We start from the raw sequence: 21,699 nt of genomic DNA, 5'->3' as shown, positions 1-21,699 counted from the left end.
GACACTCCAGCAAGACAACAGTTGGGCAGGGTGGCAGAAGACTTTAAGATGCCCCAATTATTCCCACTTCTTGAAATTCACACTTTGGTGTAATTCCCTCCCCTTGACTTTGGATGGGACTTGCGACTTGCTTCTATCAAGTAGAATATGGCAAAGGTGACAGGATATCACTTCTATAATTATATTACAAAAAATTTAACTTCCATCTTGCTAACAGACTCTACTGATACTATCCCTTGCTGGCTTTGAAGTAACCCACCATATAGAGTAGCCCACATAGCATGCACTGAGGGTGGCCCCAGGCTTATAGCCACAAAGTGCTGAGGCTCTCTGTCCAACTGTCTTGAAAGACGGAGTGCTGCCAACTATATGAGTTTGGAAGGGGAACTCCCAGCAGAGCCCCAGCCCTGAGCAACACGTTGATCTCAGTCTTGCAAGACACTCCGAAGCAGGAGACCCAGCTAAGCTATACCCTATTCCTGACCCAAAGAAACTATGAGATAGCAAATGTATCTTGTCTTAAGCCACTAAGTTTATAGTAACATTGTTACCTAGCAAATGATAATTACTACAGGCAGAAGAAACACACATTATAATTGGAAAAGGACTTTGAGGCAACAGAAAAACAAATCTGAGATAGTAAAGTTTGGGTAATAAAAGATCACTATGGGATAAAGTTTGTTTTGAAATAGTTCATGAAGAGGTTAGGACACCTTAAGTCTTTCAAGAATTCAGATTGGCAGAGAGGGAGAGGGGATGGTACACAGGAAGAATGAGTTTCTTGAACATTACTATTACACTGAGAAACAGCGGAAAAGGACTGAACAGATACAATGGGTCTAGATCACTGGAAGCCTGGAATGTTGAGTGGGCTCACCTTTAATACTGTAGCCATCAACAACACTACAGTAAAGGCTCTTGAGCAGGGAAATGAACATAAAAAGTGTTTGAAAGAACTTAATCCTATCACAGCATAAAGGATGGAGAAGATTAGAGATTAGAAGGCCAAGAATAGATATGCTAGCACAACAGTTGTCCTGAGGTCAACAAACATGGGCGGTAAAGAGGCTCATGCTCCCGAATAACCAAAGATGCGCAAGTTAAAACGGTAAAACGCCATCTCTTGGTTAACCAAATGAGTAAAAAAATAAAAACTAGTAATACTAGCAAAGATAAAGCAATCTCAGACACTGGCCGGAATGTAAATGGAGCAGACTTAATGGAAAGCCACATTCATCAACAATTTTTATGAATAATCTTAAAATATTTATTAGCAGTCTTAATCTTATCCTCAAACTTGGTAATTCACTTCCTAGAAAATATTTTAAGAAAATAAATTTTTTACCCATTCAACAAACATTTGAATGTCTACTACATTCCAGGTACTGAGGATACAGTACTGAAAACAGACCTCATCTCTGCTTTCACGGAACTTAGAAGACACGTTTAATAAATAATCACAAAATATATATGTACTTACACATATTATAGGACACAATGAGAATATTTTTATTTATTTTCATTTATTTATTTTTTAAGTAAACTCAACACCCAACATGGGGCTTGAACTCACAACGCCAAGATCAAGAGGCACATGCTCTACTGATTGATCCAGCCAGGCACCCCGTGAGAAAGTATTTTTAAATACCTGATTTAAATTGTGAGATCAAAAAAGACCTTTCTAGGAAATAACATTTATAGTGAGGACTGAAGGATGAGTAGAATTTAGCCACATGAAGAACGGGAGAAATGTTTCTTTCTGACGGAGAAAACAATACTCATTAAAGCAAGAAAGAGTTAGTTGTATTCAAGATTTTAGAGGATTTATTTATTAACTTATTCAACAAATATGTATGGAGGTAGGTCCTAGTAAGTACCAGGTACTGATACTTACTGAGGATAAGAAATGGGAGAAAATAGTGATCAAGATCAAGTTGAGGCAGCAACAGACAAAACAGATATAAAAAAATTCTACAGCTATGGTAGGTATGGTAGCTATGGTAGTAATGAAGACAAAGATATATCAGGAAGTGAATGAAAAAGGAGGAAACAAATGCATTTGGCAAGAAAAAGAAGAAGATGGAGTAAAAGTAACAAACACAAAGGCACTGTGCCTTCTTTAAGACCCAAACAGGATAGACTTACCTGAGAAAGGTATGTTCAAAATGTATGAGTCATTAAAAATATATATATTTCATTTACAGATAGAATACTTAGATGGGTCAGCACTAAAATGTTTACATGCAGAGGATAAGTAGAGATAAAAAATAAATAAACAGGGAGCCCTGGGTGGTACATTTGGTTGAGTGTCTGGATTTCGGCTCAGGTCATGATCTCAGGGTTGTGAGACTGAGCCCGGGTGAGAGTCTCTCTCACCTTCTCCCTCTCAATAAACAAACAAACAAACATTTATACTTAAAGTATAGCTACACTTGGAAAACTATTTCTTCTACAGCAATCCATGAATGGCTCCCAACTATGCTTAAGCACTCAGGGAAAAGTAACCACTTTTTTTTGGAATAATAAGCAGGCTCTCTTTGCAAAAGACCAATATACATAAATATATACACGGTGTGTGTGTGTGTGTGTGTGTGTGTGTGTGTGTGTATACATACGTATATATATAGTGTATAGAACATATAGTATATAGAGAATATCTATTATCAGTATATAGAAAATACAAGGATTTGAAATTAAAAATTGATCAAATGAACTTCCATAAGGTTAAGTGTGAAGAGTGACATTTACACAAACCTTATGGTGACAATACGCTTGGAACCATCAGCAAGTTATAAAGGGAGCCATAAACATGAGTATGACCTCATGTGAGCAATAGATCTGAGGGAAGAGAGCTCTTTTCCTGTCTCCACAATTACCTAATTGGTAATATTTCATATCTGGTACATGTCACCAGCATTGAAGAGTCAAAATGTATTGGACAGCATAGACACTACCCACAACAACAACAAAAGATGTGGAATTCTGTACTATTTTGCAATTTATAGGAGTCTAAAATTGTTTCCAAAGAAAAAGTTTAAAAATATATGGATGGGCTATCTTGTTATCAGAAATAACACAAGGCCTAAACATTGTGTTAATTCTATAAAGCAATTAAAAAAGCGATAAATGAAAATCCTCCAAATTACTCTCCATGAGTCCAATTTTCACTTCTGTCAAGGGATTCAGGTGCTTATCCAGAATAAAGCTCATAGTCTGTGTTTGATATTCCACTGACCAACCAGACTTTTGAGAAAATCACTTCAATCTCTCTAAATCTCTGCTACACCTACCTCACAGCATGGTATCATATGCTTGCCAACTATGATATGCTACACAAATATTCACTGTTATTATTTGAAATTTTATTTATTTGTAATGCATTATTCCTTCTTTCAATGGGGAAATATCTCTGAGATATGATTAACTATCTGGATTTCTTCAAGTTTGTGAAATTATCAAATTAATCTTATACTTCTCAGGAAGGGCTCTGATTTAACAAACAGATTTATCTAATAATAAATATAGCTACTATGGGGCACCTGGGTGGCTCAGTCATTAAGCGTCTGCCTTTCAGGTCATGAACCGAGGCTTCTGGGATTGAGCCCCACATTGGGCTCCCTGATGAACGGGGAGGGGAGCCTGCTTCTCCCTCTCCCTGATACTCCCCCTACTTGTGCTCACTCTCCTGTCAAATAAGTAAATAAAATCATAAATAAATAAATAAATAAATAAAGCAAGCTACTATATCCTGGAAAATGCTTCTTAAATTTTATTAATTGAATTGAGTAACCCATTACTTTGGTTAATTCTGAAGACCTGTTTTCATTTATTATGCTTGTCTAATCAAGTGTGATGGGACATTAATATACGGTGTGGACAAATATATTGACATCATACCTAAGATGTTTGATGACATTTTCCTCACAGACATTAAAAATGAAATAACAGCTCTCATGAAGAAAATAGGCAATTAAGACAGGAATTTCATAAAATGCAAAAGATGAAGCTTGAGAACACAAAACAAATTTTAAAGTCTGACAAAGAAAATGTTATCTTTCATAAAATTGGAAATTGATGTGTACTGTACTTATAAATGATGCATCACATAATGTTTCGTTATACCTTTAATGTTTCAAAATCCATTATCATCCCTCTGTCCCCCATCAAGTACAATCTTAGGAAGAAAAAAATAATTACGTTATTTCCTCAGTTACAACTTCATGTACAATCTAAAGGCTAATGGGAAAAGAGAGTATAGGTAGAACCCTCTCAAATCAAGCCTTTACTCATTAAAACCTCAAGATAGTTAATTTTAACTTGGCAGCTAATTTTATTTCCTGGATATGTATTTACAGACCAAAAACAGGACTAATTTGAGTGGGCAGTTAAAAAAATAAAAATAAAAACACCAACAGGAGTCATATAAAAATACTCAGTAAGATATTTTTATAACAGTAAGAAAAGCAGGATTTTCTACCCCCCTTCATTCAGCCAACAGTCTACTCACTTCCGATGGGTGTGGTCCATGCCACTGTTTGGTATTGCTTCCAACTTTGCATTTTTCTGCCCACAGATATTTCCATAGCTGTCGTATCCTGACACTAGTCTCGCTGCTGCACCTGTTGCTATTGAAAAGCCACAAATAAATCCCTAGAAAAAAAAAAAAGAAAAAACATACAAATAAACCAGTTCAATAACAACAGTCACTACTTGATACGATAATGAGCTTCTTTTGTCCGCTGAAGGGAACAAAGAGCTATCTTTCCTTATTGCAAACACTATTCTACTGTTTTCCTGGGATTTCACAGAAGCAGCACAGAGAAGTCCACAGGGAAACACTATTTACTACCATAACAAAACAAATCTTAAGCTCTGACATCATAAGATCGTCTATGCATTTTATAATTGTAACAGCGGCTTCTCTGTATGGAACATCTATGCTGTGCCAGGCTCCTACTAAGTGCTTACCAGACATTATCGCTAATCCTCAGGATGGGGAAACTGAGACCCAGAGAGGTTCAGTAAGTTGCCCAACGCCAAAGATGCTAGTAAAGATCAGAGTATTAAATCAAACCCTGCTTGCTTCATTCTTTACTTTTATTTGGTTGTAAAGGAGCTCTTTAAACGGACAAGAGCAACAGATGAAAGAAAAAAACTCAAAGCAGAATAGGTGTGTGGGTTTTAAATTATCACTCTGGTGCATGCAACACTCCTGTTTCCTTCCTGCAGTAAAGCTGTATACAAGCCAAAGAATTATGCCATGAAACACCACCATGCTTTTAATACTGCAGACTCTAGGAGAGGGAGGCACTGGGTCTGTGTGCCACAAAGGTCACTCCGTTTCCTGGGAATAGGCTTCATCACAGTGCCAAAGGCAAATAAATGGCAGATGCTTCGGGAATGTGTCATACCTGCTGAGTCAAGTACGTGCTGACCAAGACAGAGCAATCCAGCCTACACTCACTGCAGGCTAGCAGGCATAACAATAGGAAATAAGGTGAATCACTACTGATAAACTGAACTGGGCGAAAAGAGTGGGGTTAGAAAAATCTTGCAACGTGGTCATTAAAAGGGTGAGTTTTTATTATCCTTCACGAAGTGGCCAATGAAGGCAGGGATTATCACTGTTGAGTGTATTCTAGCCAAGTCTCATGAGTAGGACACATGTAAGCAGCTCAGCTAGATCTCGGGCCCGTGGCGCTCAGTACAGTCCTCACATGCACTTCCTCCAAGAGGAGTGTTTCCCTCTTAAACATACTTTCCTAAAAAGGCAAATAAACTCTTTTTTTCTAAATAACCCCTCTAGTTTTATCTTGCAGCTGAGGAAAGGGGCAGGAGGGAGAGTGTGGCTCTAGCTAATAGAAACTGCTTGAAACTACGGCTTATAAAAAAGTCCACTCCAGAGTGGACTGAACTGCCTTCTGATCCCTGCCAAGTTACGTTAAGTCTCCGTCCCTCAATTTACTCACCTGTAAAATGGGATAGTGAGTGTATAGCTCATAAGAGCGCTGTATGGATTAAGTGAAATAATCCAGTAAAATGGTAAGAATCCTGCTCAGCACACAGTTAGAGCTCAATAAATATTAGCTATTATTGTTGTTAGAAATGAGAATGTGTAAAGGAAAAGATCACGGGTTCTGGGGTCAGATAAACCTTCACCAATCAATGGAATACTGATGATTCTATATTCTACCTGTGTGACATTGGCCAAACCTGCTTAATGCTCTGTGCTTCAGTATTCCCGTCTATAAATTGAGAATAAAACCACTTACCACAAAGGCTGCTATGAGAATCACATGAAATAATGCATGTAAGTGTCTGTTTCAATAAAAATGTTAGTACCCTTCTGCCTCCAAGCAGCAGCTAACTGCTTGCACTAGGATTTAGGCAGAGGCTGGTCTGGACCCACTCATTCACCCTCGCCTTTTGCCCCCTCCGTCTCTCCGGATTCCTCCATGGGAAAATGCAAGATAGTTCCATGTCAGGACCTCAAGCCAACCGTAAAACATGAGATAAAAAACATTTAAGCCCCTGCACACATACAAATGTGCAAACCAGTACGCCATTTTAAACGTATCGTTGAACTTCCAATTAGGAAATCCCACACCGAACAAAACCTGGAAGTGGAGGTAAACATTAGGAGGTTTAATAGCTAACCTTTCCAACACAGTTCTTTAACAAGAAGAATCAGAGAGTAACAGAAAGGGAACCCAGAGAGAGCTGGATTTAAACCCTCGCTCTACCACTTACTACCTACGTGACTTTGATCCAATTACATACTTGGAGTGTTCCTTCCTCATCCTTCACAAAGCACTATCATCTATTTCATAGAAGATATGAATGTCATGATGAAGACTAAAGGAGATAATGCATCTCTAAACCCTAGCTGGTCTGGTACATGGCTGGTCATAAGACATGGTAGCTGTTCGTGGGAAATTTGAAGGATAAAGTCAGACTACAGAAGTTGACACCAATAACTGGGGACTAACCAAAAACTCCTTCAGTTCTCTCCTTTAGCACAAAAATTTCTAGGGGGAAAATGAGTGATATTGTCAGTAACTGTGTCACTACATAGAAACATTCAGACCACAATTACAATCTTCTTTCACTAGCCTGAAATAGCAAAGCCCTTGCATAATTAAAAGGTTATGTTCTTCTTTCACTTTTTATAGAAATTTTCTTATGTTTGATAAGTACTTTGTGTTACAGATTCCTTTAAATGGTTTCTGATTTCCCTTTCTGACTATTTTTAACAGTACTGTTGGACATGTGAGTTTTCTTTTTTTTTTAATCATAAGCCATCTCACATCCCTCTGGGATGTAGACAGAGGATAAATTATAAACGTTACATATATATGGTAAAATGGGACACTGATGTATTTTCACACAGGCCACTTAAATTTCTTAGTTGCTTAGTAGCTTCCAAAGCCATTAGAGAAGAGAGGTTGAGAAGCTTCAGGGGAGAAAGCAAGGAGAAAAAAGTAAGCTAATAAGATAGGAAGAAACCATGACTGTTATCCCAGGGACTTCCCATATGGTAGAAGTACTGACAATGGGGAACTAGGCCAAATATAATTAAAAATACAATCACCTTTAAAAAAAAAAATTCTGAAATCCAAATGCGGGAAGCAATATAGTTTCATATGAGAAAAAAATGTGGTACATTAAATTAAAATAGGATGAGAGAAACTTTACAGAATGCACTCAATAATTTAATGGCTCTAAGCAGGGGGAGGAAGAGGCATTCAAGAGAAGGAAATCATATTAATGAAGCAAATGATAAGGGGGATGAGGAAAGCTTTTATACGCCTATAGCAGAGAGCGATCACAGCAGAGAAAGTAAGCCTATTAGTAAGGAAGAGAACCGTGGCTAAAAATCTTAGAAGGACTGAGTTACTGAAGTGCTTGCAGAATAGCTCTTTCGAGAGAGAGGAGGAGCAGACAAATGGAATCACGAACAGGAGGTGACTCAAGTCAGATCAGGGCATCTGGTGGTGTGGATCCCAAGCCAGATCTTGTAAACTCGTTAAGTTACCTATTGCCTAAGCGGGAGAGAGACCGTTTGCTAATTAATGAACTGTGCTCATTATTTCAATGTAAGAAGGAGGATTTGCTTAGATTCATTCACTATTAGTCAAAAGGAGGGACATACTTTACTTCACAAGCATGTTTGAATTTCAAACCTGGAGGCTTAACATGCAACTGAGCAAGGCAGAAGGCCTTCGTTTCGGTTTTGGGGGGCAGGAAAAAAAAATGGGTCAGCCAAAACCTGTGTGGCAGATGGAGATGAAATATGAATATGGCAAAATGTTTCAAAATAAAAACACGGGCAAGAAAGAACTTACTCCTACAGCTCTCTCCCAGGGATTCAAGAAAATACGCCCAGACCCTGTTTCCTCAAATACTACCTCCTTAGCTCTATCCCTAATCCTCTACCTCCATCCCTAAACTCAACCAAAGCTTGGGAGTCAATCTCCTAATAACTAATTTGTCAAACCTTGAAGTAACATTTGGCTTCTGTTTCACCTCTTTGTAGAACCCTGAGACCTGAAAGGCTATTAGGACCCAGCAGACAGGATAAGAATGTCTGATGCAGAGCTAATATTTATACAAACAAACAAAAAATTTAAACATTTTCCCAATCTTCCAGATCTCTCTGAAGTTTAATAGGATGTATTACTCTAAGAAAGAAGAAAGAAGCAATAAGCATATATGACTGGAAGCCCAGAAAAAGCCTGTCAATAAGCATTTATCGAGCACAATCAAACAGAAGACGTCATGCAGGGGACGAAAGAGTTATAAGACATCAAGTTTACCCTGAAAGACCTGACATGTTCTCAAAAGATCAGAAAATAATGAGGTGTGAGGAAGCAAGATCAGAGAGGCTCAGTTTCATGGGCAGCTGAAACAATGAATAAAAGAAATAAAACACATGGGCAAGGAATGCTAGACACCGAACCCAGCTTGGCCTCAAACGATCCTTATGACTGTGGGGAAGTCACTTTAAATAGTGAGACTCAGTTTCCTTATCTGTCACGAGGCTTGAACTAGATTAATCTATAAAGCCCTCTCCTCGTCCCAAATTTTATGATCCTAAGGAAAAGTAGGTAGAGAGTAAAATGTTTCAGACTATACTTGCAGGAAGTAGGATAAACACATTTGGTCCAGTACAGTGACCGAGGATACAAAAAACAAGAGTGGATTAAAAGCAAATCGATTCAAACTTTAAAAACAGTTCAAATAGCAATTTTTACATTATGTGTATTTTACCATAATTCCAAAAAAAAAAAAAAAAAGAATGAAACAAAGATTTAACAGAAAGGAGGCAGGTATTTGGATCAGGTAACCTCAGGGTAATTTTTGGCGTGCTATTCCTACTCTCTGATCCTGCCAGAGCTCAGACCATCGCACAGATGACTCAACACTGCAGTCAGTCTTTGAGTCTTCCACTTTGTGCTGCATGCTCAACAATAGTTGATGAGGTAGAAACACTATGCGCTGGGAAGTAGACAAGTGCTAAAAAATAAAAAAGGTCCTTGAAAGTAGTCTGAAGGGACAACGTATGCAATGTCGTCTCATACTCCCAGCTCTAGTCCAGAGCCTTCTCTAAAACTCCCAACTCTGCCTTTCCCACTTGCTTATCTTTACCCACACCCTACCTCTCCCAAACTCATCTTCTCATTCCACATTTCCCCAAGCCACCTTCCTTTCCTCCATCTACCCTGTCTGCCTTGGTAGCATATCGTTCTTTACCAGACCGCACATGTAAGGATATGGAGTAGAGCGGACTCCTCGGTCTCCTTCTCCATGCCTCTGGCCATCACTCTCGCCTCCTAACTGCACCAGAGGAAGTAAGAATGCTAAACTGTTTGCTTAGAATCTGAAATCCTGACGAGACCACTTTTTCCTGGCAGGTGAGGTTACTGTGTCCATGTTTCAAACAACAACTTTTCTATTGTTCCCAATTCCAGGCAACAAAGGAAGGACTATTCTTGAAGCCTCGCCTTCTAGACCTCTTCTCTTCCAGGTTCAATCCTGCCACTGTGTAACCTAGACAAGTTACTTAACATAGCCCTGTGCCTCTGTTTTCTTATCTGTAAAATGAGAATGATATTAACAACAGCATCGACTTCATTGTATAGCTGTGAAATGTAAACGTTTCTGCGTCACATGCAGAACAGTCCCGAGTCCGCAGTAAGCAGCACCCAGTATCAGGAGTACGTGGTAGGGCGTCACCACTGTCCATGGTGAGCACTCCTATCAGGGCCAAGGAGCCCCCCTTTCCTGCCTCATCTGGGCAGAAAGGGTCCAGATGGATCTCTTCTCTCTTCTCACCCATACCTCTTTTGCTCGAAACAGAATGGAGTCACACTGTCCAACATGAGAAGGATCTTCAGGCCACGTGGCCCACGCTTCATTCTACAAGTTGTTTTTACCAAGGAGCTCTTCACTGAGTATAATCAGGTGACTTTCTGGCTCTTAACACAGTGCTTTGTTTATCCATCTCATTCTTGTTCCTTCACATACACAGAAATTGTGGTTTGGAACTTACAAGCTGCGGTCAGATTTGGTCTGAAAAACCCTACTCTGAACCCTCATACAAGAACCTCTTAGTCATCCTTACTCTGCCTCCCCTTGTCTGCAACATTGATGACACTCTCTCCTCTCCTTTATCACGACGCTATTTCAGGTTTTCCACATGTTCCCTGGACTATTCCATCAGCCTCCAAAGCGGGCCCTCTTTATAATGTGTTATAAACCATCTATAACATTGGTTACCAGGGCCATCCTTCTAAACCCGGTCACATCATTTCTTGCTCACAACCCTTCAGTGATTGGGGGACCTGGGTGGTCAAGTCAGTTAAGAGTCCAACTCTGGAGGCGCCTGGGTGGCTCAGTGGGTTAAGCCGCTGCCTTCGGCTCAGGTCATGATCTCAGGGTCCTGGGATCGAGCCCCACATCGGGCTCCTTGCTCGGTGGGGAGCCTGCTTCTCTCTCTGCCTGTGCCTGCCTCTCTGCCTGCTTGTGCTCTCTGTCTCTCTCTGTCAAATAAATAAAATCTTAAAAAAAAAAAAAAAAAGAGTCCAACTCTGATCTCCACTCAGGTCATGATCTCAGGGTTGTGAGACTGAGCCCTGTGTCAGGCTCCATGCTAGGTGTGGAGGCTGCTTGAAATTCTCTCTCCCTCTCCATCTACCCCTCTCCTGTTCACCCTCTTCTAAAAAAGAAAGAAAGAAAGAAGAAGAGAAAACTTATTGGCACCTAAAACAGGAATCCTAACCCTGGCTGAACACTGCAAATACAGAGATTAAGTCAGAATCAGAGGAGGGACCCAGGAGAGTATTCTAAATTCTAGCTGCTTCTGATAGATAATCAGCTTGTCCAAAATGAGAACCACTTGACTGCTACCTTACGGGAAAAAAGAAATTTAGAAGTACAATGCTACATGCAACTTTTTTTAGAACAGAGTAAATGTATGTCCAGTGATTTCAAAATATTGATAAAAGTTCAAATGTGGAAGGCAAGCATGGAAGGCGGGCCTGGAAAAAACCTTGGATGTAAGGGAGGAAATAAAGGTACAAATATTTATGAAGAGGTGAATGCGTGTAAGTAAAAAGACTAATGGTGAAGATGAATGAAATGAGACAAGGTCTTAAAATATTTCAAAGCATTACATAAATAAATAAATATTTCAAAGGATAGGTATCAAGGAATGAGCAAAGAATTGCAAGTAAGGACAATGAATAAAGATTCGGGTTGGCCCCGAGATGACAGAAGCAGCAGACACCAGGAGGTTAAAAGAGTATTCTAGTTCTAGTACTAGAACTAGTATTCTAGTTCCTATTCTACCTTTGTCACATATTACCAGTATTCTATTCTTGGACAAGCTACTATTTAACCTTGCTACACCTTGCTTGTAAGCTGGGGAGAACACCTATTTCATAAGGTAAATGGGAGAATTTAATGAGATGAATACATTCAAAAACATCAAGCATAGGATAGGATAATCTCAACAAACGTTTGATGAACGTTTCTCTGAAAAGAACGAAATCCTAAAGAAAAAAAAAACTTCTAAAAACCATACAAAACAAATACACAGAAGACAAAAACTTTGTTCTACTGCTGTGTCCGTATGGCAACAGAACTTGGAAATTTCTCCAGTTCCCACATGGCAAAATGTGAGGTAAGCTCAACTGCATGAGACTAATCCATTAAAAAAAAATCATTCCAAAACAAGTAACACTCTGCCTGCATTTAAAAGTATACAGAGTGGGTCTTAATTGCCATGGCACTGAAATCAAGGTTCTATTAATTACCATTGCATTAAAATGTGTCAGTGAACAGATAGCTCCCTACTCTAAGTCACTCCCAAATCAGCCTATCAACATTAATGACTGCACTTTCCCGAGCTTTTTTAGCATAGAAAATCAAAAGCACATGGAGTGGCAGGTACATGTTTTTATAAACATAATTGTGAAAGGTCAGCTGCCATCCATCTCGGGAATAATTCAGGGAGTAGGGAGAGGTTGTGCTAATTCTGTTAGCAAAAAAAAAAAAAATCTTTCCCACACTTGGCATGCACACTGCATTTCAGGAACTACTCCATTAAACTAAGTAGACTCCTGAAAACATCTTCCAAGTCCTAAGTGAGGAAATGGGTATTCTGATGTCTTCTAAATATCTTAGGTTTCATGAAACTGAGCCATCTATTATCTTTAAAACGAACTCTCCTCATTTTACTTGCTTTATTATATCTCTTTAAAGTCGGCTGCTTTCTTTTCCTTTCTTCAGGTGCGTAACAGGTCCCTGCAATTATGCCTTTTTGTCGGGATTAGGGTGGTTCTGTGGTTTGCAAATGGCATTTGCCAGGTGAGCAGTTGCAGAGGACACAGAATCAGATTATCCTTAAAAAAGCTCTACAAAAGGTATGGGGAAATGAGGCTTAAAAACACTCATACATTTGTGGAAAAAGGCTGCCAGAGGTATTTATGTTTTAGTTGTAAAGACTAAGAAAGAGAGCATAATACCCGGCTGCAGAGTCCCCCTGAGGAAGGGGAAAAGGGCTGGCAGAAGACAACACTGTCCTGGAAATGAAGAGGGCAGGGCTCTGGTACCAGCTCTCCCACGAACTAACAATGTGGCCTTGGCATGGTCATTTCCATCTCCGGGTTTGATGCTTTCCATCTGAAGAATGAGGGGAATAAACCAGATGGGGATTTCCAAGCCTGTTCTAACTCTAAAACTCTAAAACAGGCTTTAAAACCCTGTTTTCACCCCGTTTTTTCCCCAGCGCAGCAAACCTGCAGTGACTCTCCAGTCCCTGAAGCCTGTGTCAGAAATCCTGCCGGGCAGGGTGCGGGTGCCATTTGAAAAAGCCCCCCCGACACTCTGCACCAGGGGCTCTGCTCCTCCACCCTCGACGCCCAGTGGAAAATCACCAAGTCCCTGATCTCCAATGGAGAGATGCCACTCTTTACAGCAGGCAGCGGGGGCCGAGTATGGGCAGAAGCAGGGAGCAGCCAGCCTCCTCTCTAGGAAGAGCTAAAAGATGTCAGAATTGGAAACACTGTAGACATCCTCTGGCACAAACTCTAATTGTATATAAAAGAACACCAAATCCCCCAGGGGCACACTGGTGCAAAAACAGTCAGGCTTGTGTGACTGGGTTGGATACATACTCAGGACTCAGGGGCCAGGGCTCTGCTCAACACTCCATCAAGACGACAATTCACAGAAATTTATGTCTCATGGTCTGGTTTTCTTAAATGATGTAGTCCAGGGGACAGTTCCAATCCTCTTAATTTTATCTCATGTATCAAGGGGTACCAAATACCAACAAATTGTATATGGGACAAAAATAACCGGCTTCAATGGTCTCCTAGGACCTCCAGTCATAAGCAATTCAGAAGGAGTTAAACATAAATCAAATAACAAGCTCCCTCTTTAGACCAGTTCCCCATCATTCCCCTGGATCATGAGTCCGCCAGGGTCTAATGATCTGTGAGAGGGTCCTTACCATCCCAATGCAGAAGAGGATAAAGAGCAGCAGCCATGGGATGTCTGTACAGCTACGGTCCTCCAGCGGCTTCCATTCTCGTTTAGAGCTCTAACGGAAAACACACAGTAAGAGACTGGTGAGCGTTAAATGTAAAGTAGGAAGGCACAAACATACCACTTATTCCTAGATTGCTTCTTTTTTTTTTTTTTTTAAAGATTTTATTTATTTATTTGACAGACAGAGATCACAAGTAGGCAGAGAGGCAGGCAGAAAGAAAGGGAAGCAGGCTCCCCACTGAGCAGAGAGCCTGATGCGGGCCTTGATCCCAGGATACTAGGATCATGATGTGAGCTGAAGGCAGAGGGTTTAACCCACTGAGCCACCCAGGCGTCCCCTAGATTGCTTCTTGCCTGACAAGTTTCTTTCGTTCTTTTTTTTTTTTTTTTAAAGATTTTATTTATTTATTTGACAGATCACAAGTAGGCAGAGAGGCAGGCGGGGGTGGTGGGGGGGAAGCAGGCTCCCCGTTGAGCAGACAGCCCGGTGCAGGGCTCAATCCCAGGACCCCGAGATCACAACCCGAGCCAAAGGCAGAGGTTTAACTCACTGAGCCACCCAGGTGCCCCACCTGACAAGTTTCTTACTGAACATTTTAAGATACAACTCAAATATGTGTCACCTTTCTGCGAAGTCTTCCCTAACTCCCACCGTTCTTCCTGGCCAGGCAGACTACTGACTGCAATGCTTTTTTTGGGGGGGGAGGGGGGTACCTCTATTATGGCATTTAGGATCCTGAATTGAAATGTGTTGAGCTGTGTCCCCAGAAGATCATGAGTGTCCCAAGGGAAGAGACCTCTTCTCATTTCCTGGCATCTACATGACACTGGAGGGTCCAAGATATGTACTCAGTGTGAGCTTTTTAAAATGAATAAACAGAGGTGCCTGTTGGGCTCAGTGGGTTAAGTGTCTGACTCTTGTTATCAGCTCAGGTTGTGATCTCGGGCTTTTGAGTTCAAGCCCCACTCTGGGCTCCATGCTGGATATAGAGTCTACTTAAAGTAAATAAAATTTTAAAAAAGAACAAACAAATTCTTCCAACTTCAATCTTTGTGGTATCTTTCTCTTTGAGTGTCCAGATGCTAGACTTATAGAATGTGCTTTACATGTGTCCTCTTCTAGGCAGAAAGCCCATTAAAATGAATTCCTATTCGGGGGTAGCTTCTTTTATATCTAATAAGATTCAGGAAGGAAAAACTGAATTAAAACATTTTTACAGACTGATCTGGGTAACTCCTTACCTACCATCCACAGATCTTTAATCTGTTTCTGGGAAGTTTAAAGAGTTTCTAGATCAAACAGAGATCCTCTAACTAAAGAACTAGAAGCATTCTAAACGTGAATTTGCAAAGTATTGATTGGAATCCTGATCACATTTTTCTTTCTTACAGCAAATAATCTTAAGTTTTCAAGTCATCTTACAAATTCCTTTTACCCAGAATGTAATTGAAATAACACCCCTAAGCTTTCTAATGAACAAAAATCCCAGAGCCTCATGCCCTCTGTGGGAAAAAATAAACAGAAAAGGCAGAGAGATGGTAGTCTTGGGAAACCTACAGGAAAAGTTCCTGTAAGAAGACGACTGTGGCCTCCAATGGCTTCCATGACAAGATCAGGAAGCCATCTGGGAAGGCTTATCTGCAGGAAAGGGCACACAAGCAGAAGGCAGCTGGAGATAATAGGAGCCCTCTAGTATAATTAGCATTTGGAGTGCGAGAGTGAGAAACTGGTTCTCAGGTTTGCTTATTAGCTTTCCCTCCCTTCATTTAAAAAAAAAAAAGGTTTTAGCTAGGTACCCTTTGATAAGCTGATGAAAGGTACACATTCTTGTCTTGGGAGGTATGCATCTATTTGCGTAAATTTCATAAAACTCTAGGAAATTCAGACCCCAGGTTAGGAAGCTCAACTTTAAAATACCTGCCTATCGGGCACCTGGGTGGCTCAGTGGGTTAAGCCTTTGCCTTCGGCTCAGGTCATGATCTCAGGGTCCTGGGATCCAGCCCCACATTGGGCTCCTTGCTCAGCAGGGAGTCTACTTCCTCCTCTCTCTCTCTACCTGCCTCTCTGCCTACTTGTGATCTCCCTCTCTGTCCAATAAATAAATAAAATCTTTACAGTAAAATAAAATACCTGCCTATCAATGTTGAGGGCAGAGAGTATGAACTACAACCCTTCCTTCCTGAACCCCTTTGTGCTAACCAAATAAATGCTTTCTCCTTGTTTAGTGCCTTATACTGTTCAATTGTTCAACAACAACAACAAAAAAAACCCCACTACCCTTGATAGTTTGCTGCCAGACACCCACACAAGAAAACAAAAGAGCAGTAGTGAGTCATGGGGAAAAACCTTACCCGGAGACTCTAACTAGCATTAAAAACCAAGAGTGAGTAGGCAGTTTTTTTCCAGAGGAATGTAACACTGGAAAATGGATAAAGGGCTCTGTTCTCTCCCTGGTTCTGTCATTAGCTAGCTACATGACTTTAGATAAATTGCTTTCTCTCTCTGGGTGGCAGGAAGGAGTTAGATTGGATCTCTTAGGTTCCTTCCAACTCTGAAAATCTGTGATCAGGAGGACAGTTTTGTGAAAATTTTTATTATGACCAAGAAAAAAAAAGCTACAAAAATAATTTGACATTATTCCTTGTATTATTCAAGTTCAAGAATGCCTGTATTGTGGTCTGTGTTTTGGAAGACAGTTGCTCACAGTATGAATAAAGAATGTTTCTTTGTATTAAATAATTTCAATCTTGAGTAATACCCATTACGGTAAAATTACTTACAAACACGGAATTTGGACACCTCTCTGAAATTCATTGTATTTCCTCTAAGGTAATTTCCAGAGCAACAGCTACTTTAAAATCTGATATTTGTTTATTTTAACAGTCAGGGGTGGGGTTGGGGGGGAAAGCCCTTGGACTGAAGGAGCAGTTTATTTATCCACAACTATTGTCTTAGTAGTTTTACCTTAGACCAACATTCTTTTTTTAATGCTTAGATTTTCACCTATAACATAAAGAAAGTGAGATTTCATTCTTGACCAGAAACACACAAAGATTCAACAACTCAACAATACAACTTACTGTGGGCCACTTCTAACCAAATATATTAAAAAAAAACAAAAACAAACCTTTCACTGGGGATGAGAAGTGGAAAAAGGATAGGGGTTACATATAAAAAACAGTGATGAAGTACAAATTAGAACAGAAGACCACAAAGCAGGGGGCGGTCACCCTCACTCAAATAATTAAAGAATTCTCAGGGGATGGAGGGCTTACTTCTTGGAGCTATTCTGAGGATCCTGTCACACAGTAAACACTAATTCTCGGTTATTATTCTTATTCATCAACACTCACTTTTCAGTTCCCCCTCTCCCTATTGTTAAAATACCCTTTAACCAGATGGACCTCCCCAACTAAAAGAAATAAAAAGAGTGAACTTGCCATTCCCCTTCGATTTACTAATATTTGACTTAACAGCAGCATATTTTCATTTTAGCTATTATTCTTAATGCTATCAGTCATTCATCATGATTAACTAGGCACTATACCCAAAGCTGTACATACTTGGTGTCTTCTTTACATATATTATATCTTCAGAACAGCTGGTGAAGGTATCCTTATTTCACAGATAAAAAACAACAACAAAAACTCAAGCTCAAAAGTTAAATAATCAGGGGCACCTGGGTGGCTCAGTGGGTTAAAGCCTCTGCCTTCGGCTCAGGTCATGATCCCAAGGTCCTGGGATCGAGCCCCGCGTCAGGCTCTCTGCTCGGCAGGGAGCCTGCTTCCTCCCCTCTCTCTCTCTGCCTGCCTCTCTGCCTACTTGTGATCTATGTCTGTCAAATAAAGAAATAAAATCTTTAAAAAAAAAAAAGTTAAATAATCAGCCCAAGATTTTACAGCTGTGCAACCAGAATCTGAATCCAAGTACGGGACTACAAAGCCAAATCCAATGAGAATATCCTTAATTTGTACCAGTCAGTAAGGAGCAAAAAACTCTATTAGTTTTTCCTCACAACACAAAATTTGGAAGCCAAACCAATTATTTAAAATCCTATATGCACAGAGAGAGTGAGATGTTTTATGAGCCATGACATTTCTCAAGCGAGTCAAGAAGCCCAACAGTTGAAAAATTTTAATGATTCTTTAACAGATTTAACCAAGTGGCAACTGGATTTAATGCTGTCTGTTTCTTCCAATTAAAATCCACACAGACCCGGCAAAAGTAAAATGTTGTACAAAACCACTTTTAAAATGTGATTTTTATCCCTTTCTCAAATTCTACATGAGATTAATACAGGCTGTCAATAAATGTTAGGTCCCTTCCTCTTCACAGAATCTTACAATTTAGGAATTAAATAGGGTCAAAGTAATCATACCCTGCAAGCCTTGAGTGACAGTGATTGAGACTGAGGGAAGAGAGAGGCAGGGTCTAGCCCAAAGGATCACATTGATTCCCCCAAACAATTCTGTTAGTCATTATTATATATTCCTGATTTTTGTCTTTTGTAAAAGAGAAAACCAAGGTTCTGAGAAAATAACTGAAAAATCTATTTCTGAAACCTGAAACCTCAATCTTAAGTGGAGAGTTGGACACTATAAGAGTTAAGGGAATGCTAAAAATAAAAAACATGGTAACGAGATGAAGAATGCTTTTGTCAGCCTCATCAATAGACTAAACACAGCTGAAGAAAGAATCAATAAATTCAAGAGTAGGTCAATAGAAATTACTGACAGGGAAACACAAAGAAAAAAAGAGTGAAAAAATAAAAAACCCACAACCAAGCATCCAAGAACTACAGGGTAATATCAAACGGTCTAACATATGTGTAATTGGAATCCCAGAAGAAGGATGAATGGGACAGAGAAAATGTGAGAAGAAATAATGACTAAGAATTTTCCAAAAATTGTAACAAAAGAAATTTATAACAAAATTAGCATAGCTATATTACAAAATACTAACAAAAGAAATCAAAGCACAGATCCAAGAAGCTCAGAGAATCCCAAGCAGGACAAATCCAGCACACATATATGTGTGTGTGCATACACACACAATACATACCCTACATATATTATATTCAAACTGTTGGAAACCAAAAATACAGAGATCATCTTTTTTTTTTTTTTTAAAGATTTTATTTATTTATTTGACAGAGAGAGATCACAAGTAGGCAGAGAGGCAGGCAGAGAGAGAGAGAGGGAAGCAGGCCCCCCGCTGAGCAGAGAGCCCAATGCGGGACTCGATCCCAGGACCCCGAGATCATGACCTGAGCCGAAGGCAGTGGCTTAACCCACTGAGCCACCCAGGCGCCCAATACAGAGATCATCTTGATGGCAGTGGACAGGGGCAGGGCACAAAGATTAAACAAACTTCTTGTCAAAAACTATGCAAAGCAAAAAACTATGCAATGACATCTTTAGATTACTGAAAAAATTTTTTAAAAACAACCAGCACACTAGGGGCACCTGGGTGGCTCAGGTGGTTAAGCACCTGCCTTCAGCTCAGGTCATGATCTCAGCATTCTGGGATCAAGCCCCATGTTGGGCTTCCTGCTCAATGGGGAGTCTGCTTCTCCCTCTTCCTCTGTCCCTCCCCCATCTCACTCATGCCCTCTCTCTAAAAAAAAAAAAAAAAAAAAAAACAAAAAGCCAAAAGAACCAACACTATTAACCCAGAATCCTATACCCCTCAAAAAAATGTTTCTCAGAAATATTTTTTCAAACAAAAATCTAAGAATTTATTGGCAGCAAACCTCAACTACAAAAAAGTTCTAAAAAATTCTTCAGATTGAAAGAATTAAATACCAGACAAATTTCAATGTACACAAAGAAACAAAGATTTCCAAAAATGGATAAAGTTAAAGAGTGTAATTTCCCATAATAAAGTTTTTCAATTATTTATTTATTTATCTGAGAGAGAGAGAGAGAGAGAGAGAGAACGTGAGCAAGGGGAGGGGCAGAGGGAGAGGGGGACAAGCAGACTCCCTGAGCATAGAGCTGAAGCAGGGCTCAATCCCAGGGCCCTGAGATCATGACCTGACCAGAAACCAAGAGTCAGTTGCTCAACTGACTGAGCCAGGCGCCCGAAAGTTTTGTTGTTTTTTTTAAATTAAAATGATAAGGGTGTGACTATATGTGTACAAGGACATTTACCCTATAGTCTTTTTACTTACACAAGGTCAATATCTAGGAATTGTAATTTTTAATACTAGTACTAGACCATAAAAAATAATTTTAAGTCAGACCACAACCGACCTCTATCTTATGTTTTTTTTTTAAGATTTATTTATTTATTTTAGGGAGAGCGAGAGCGCACGTGCGCACGTGCAGGAGAATCAAGTAGACTGCGCTGAGCACAGAGCCCAACGCAGGGCTTGATCTTTCGACCCTGAGATCATGACCTGAGCCAAAACCAAGAGTCCGACACTTAACCAACTGAGCCACCTGGACTCCCCTGACCTCTACCTCATGTTTATGTTTTATTATATTCATATCTGTAAAGATAGGGAAGAACAATGTTTAATATCTTCACATTACTTCTTACATTTTGCCCATCATAGATGGCAAGAAAGAAAGAAAGAAAGAAAGAAAGGGAAGGAGGGAAGGGGAGGGAGGGGAGGACGGAGGAAGGAAGAAAAGCTTCCCCCATATCTCTTACAGAAGTCTTAGCACAGGCAGCTGCGTCCTAGACTCCACATTCACTATGAGCCCCGATACCTAAAACCATCTGATGAATCTGATGTGGTATAGCAGGGATATGTATTTTTTAAACCTGTAACATTATCACCTAAATTTCCACGTTATTTCTAATGAAAACATGGCTCCTGAGTGAATGTATTACAGATAACAGTAACACACAAATGATATGTTATAACCAGTCAGGTCAAATCAGGTATCACTGGAGGGCATCAGCAGTAAATAGGGCAGGCAGGGTGGGCCAAGGGTAGGAAAAGGTCTGGCAGATATGAATCTAGTTCACGGAAGTGGGCAGGGCAGAAAGGATTGGGAAAAAAATGAAAAGATCAGAGAGGCAATACCAACAATCCAGAAATGAGACAAGCGGGCCTCAAACACAGAGTCAAGGAGGGTCTAGGAAGTCACAAGATAGATACCCAGGTGATATCTAACAGCAAGGACTGAATGCTTCCAGCCTCTTTTCTTACTCTGTGCTTACTCTCTGTATGACTTTCTCCTAATTAAGATAAAAGTACGAAGCTTCCCAAAAGATTCTTACGCTAATCTAATAACAGTATTTCCTAATGCTATGAATCTTTCCTTGACACGCCAGACTTGTGTAGACATGATTCGAAAATAATGAAAAATGTGCTATAAAAAAAGAGGACAATTACACTAAGAAGTTACTCGATTTTCAGACAATACTCTCAGGCATTCTGTTGATTCTTCAGATCGATACTGAGTGCCACACATGTACCTGAGATTCAAAGCCAAGTAAGATAGCCCCATCCTCACTGGGTTCCAGTTTAATAAGAGAAAGACAAATTAGCTATTATGGTATCGTCAAGTGATGCCAAAATAGAGACGTGTAAAACGTAATGCAGGAAAAGAGATGTGGAACTATTGAGTAAACGTTTGTGAGATCTGTTGAAATGACCTCGCAAATTCTGAAGCAAACACTGAAAAATG

At 39.9% G+C, this 21,699-nt stretch overlaps 1 protein-coding gene across 5 annotated transcripts in view; it reads right to left on the bottom strand.

Annotated features, from left to right (window-relative positions):
* The window catches only part of SLC44A1 (solute carrier family 44 member 1), a gene marked incomplete at its 3' end in the record, with an annotated part of 195,687 nt that overhangs the window by 125,703 nt on the left and 48,285 nt on the right, over window positions 1-21,699 (bottom strand). For all 5 annotated transcript variants that reach the window (XR_013967751.1, XR_013967752.1, XM_080819764.1 and 2 more), the window contains exons 2-3: window positions 14,018-14,107; window positions 4,508-4,650 (exon numbers count right to left, since the gene is read on the bottom strand). Coding sequence is in view for 3 of the 5 variants with exons in the window: in XM_080819764.1 (XP_080675890.1) it covers window positions 4,508-4,650; window positions 14,018-14,107 (233 nt within the window). The remainder of the gene's footprint in view (window positions 1-4,507; window positions 4,651-14,017; window positions 14,108-21,699) is intronic.

The sequence above is a fragment of the Martes martes genome, assembly GCF_963455335.1.
Source record: "Martes martes genome assembly, chromosome: 12".
NCBI lineage: Eukaryota > Metazoa > Chordata > Mammalia > Carnivora > Mustelidae > Martes > Martes martes.
Note: the sequence above shows the minus strand (reverse complement) of the source record. Positions and strands in the feature narration are given on the sequence as shown.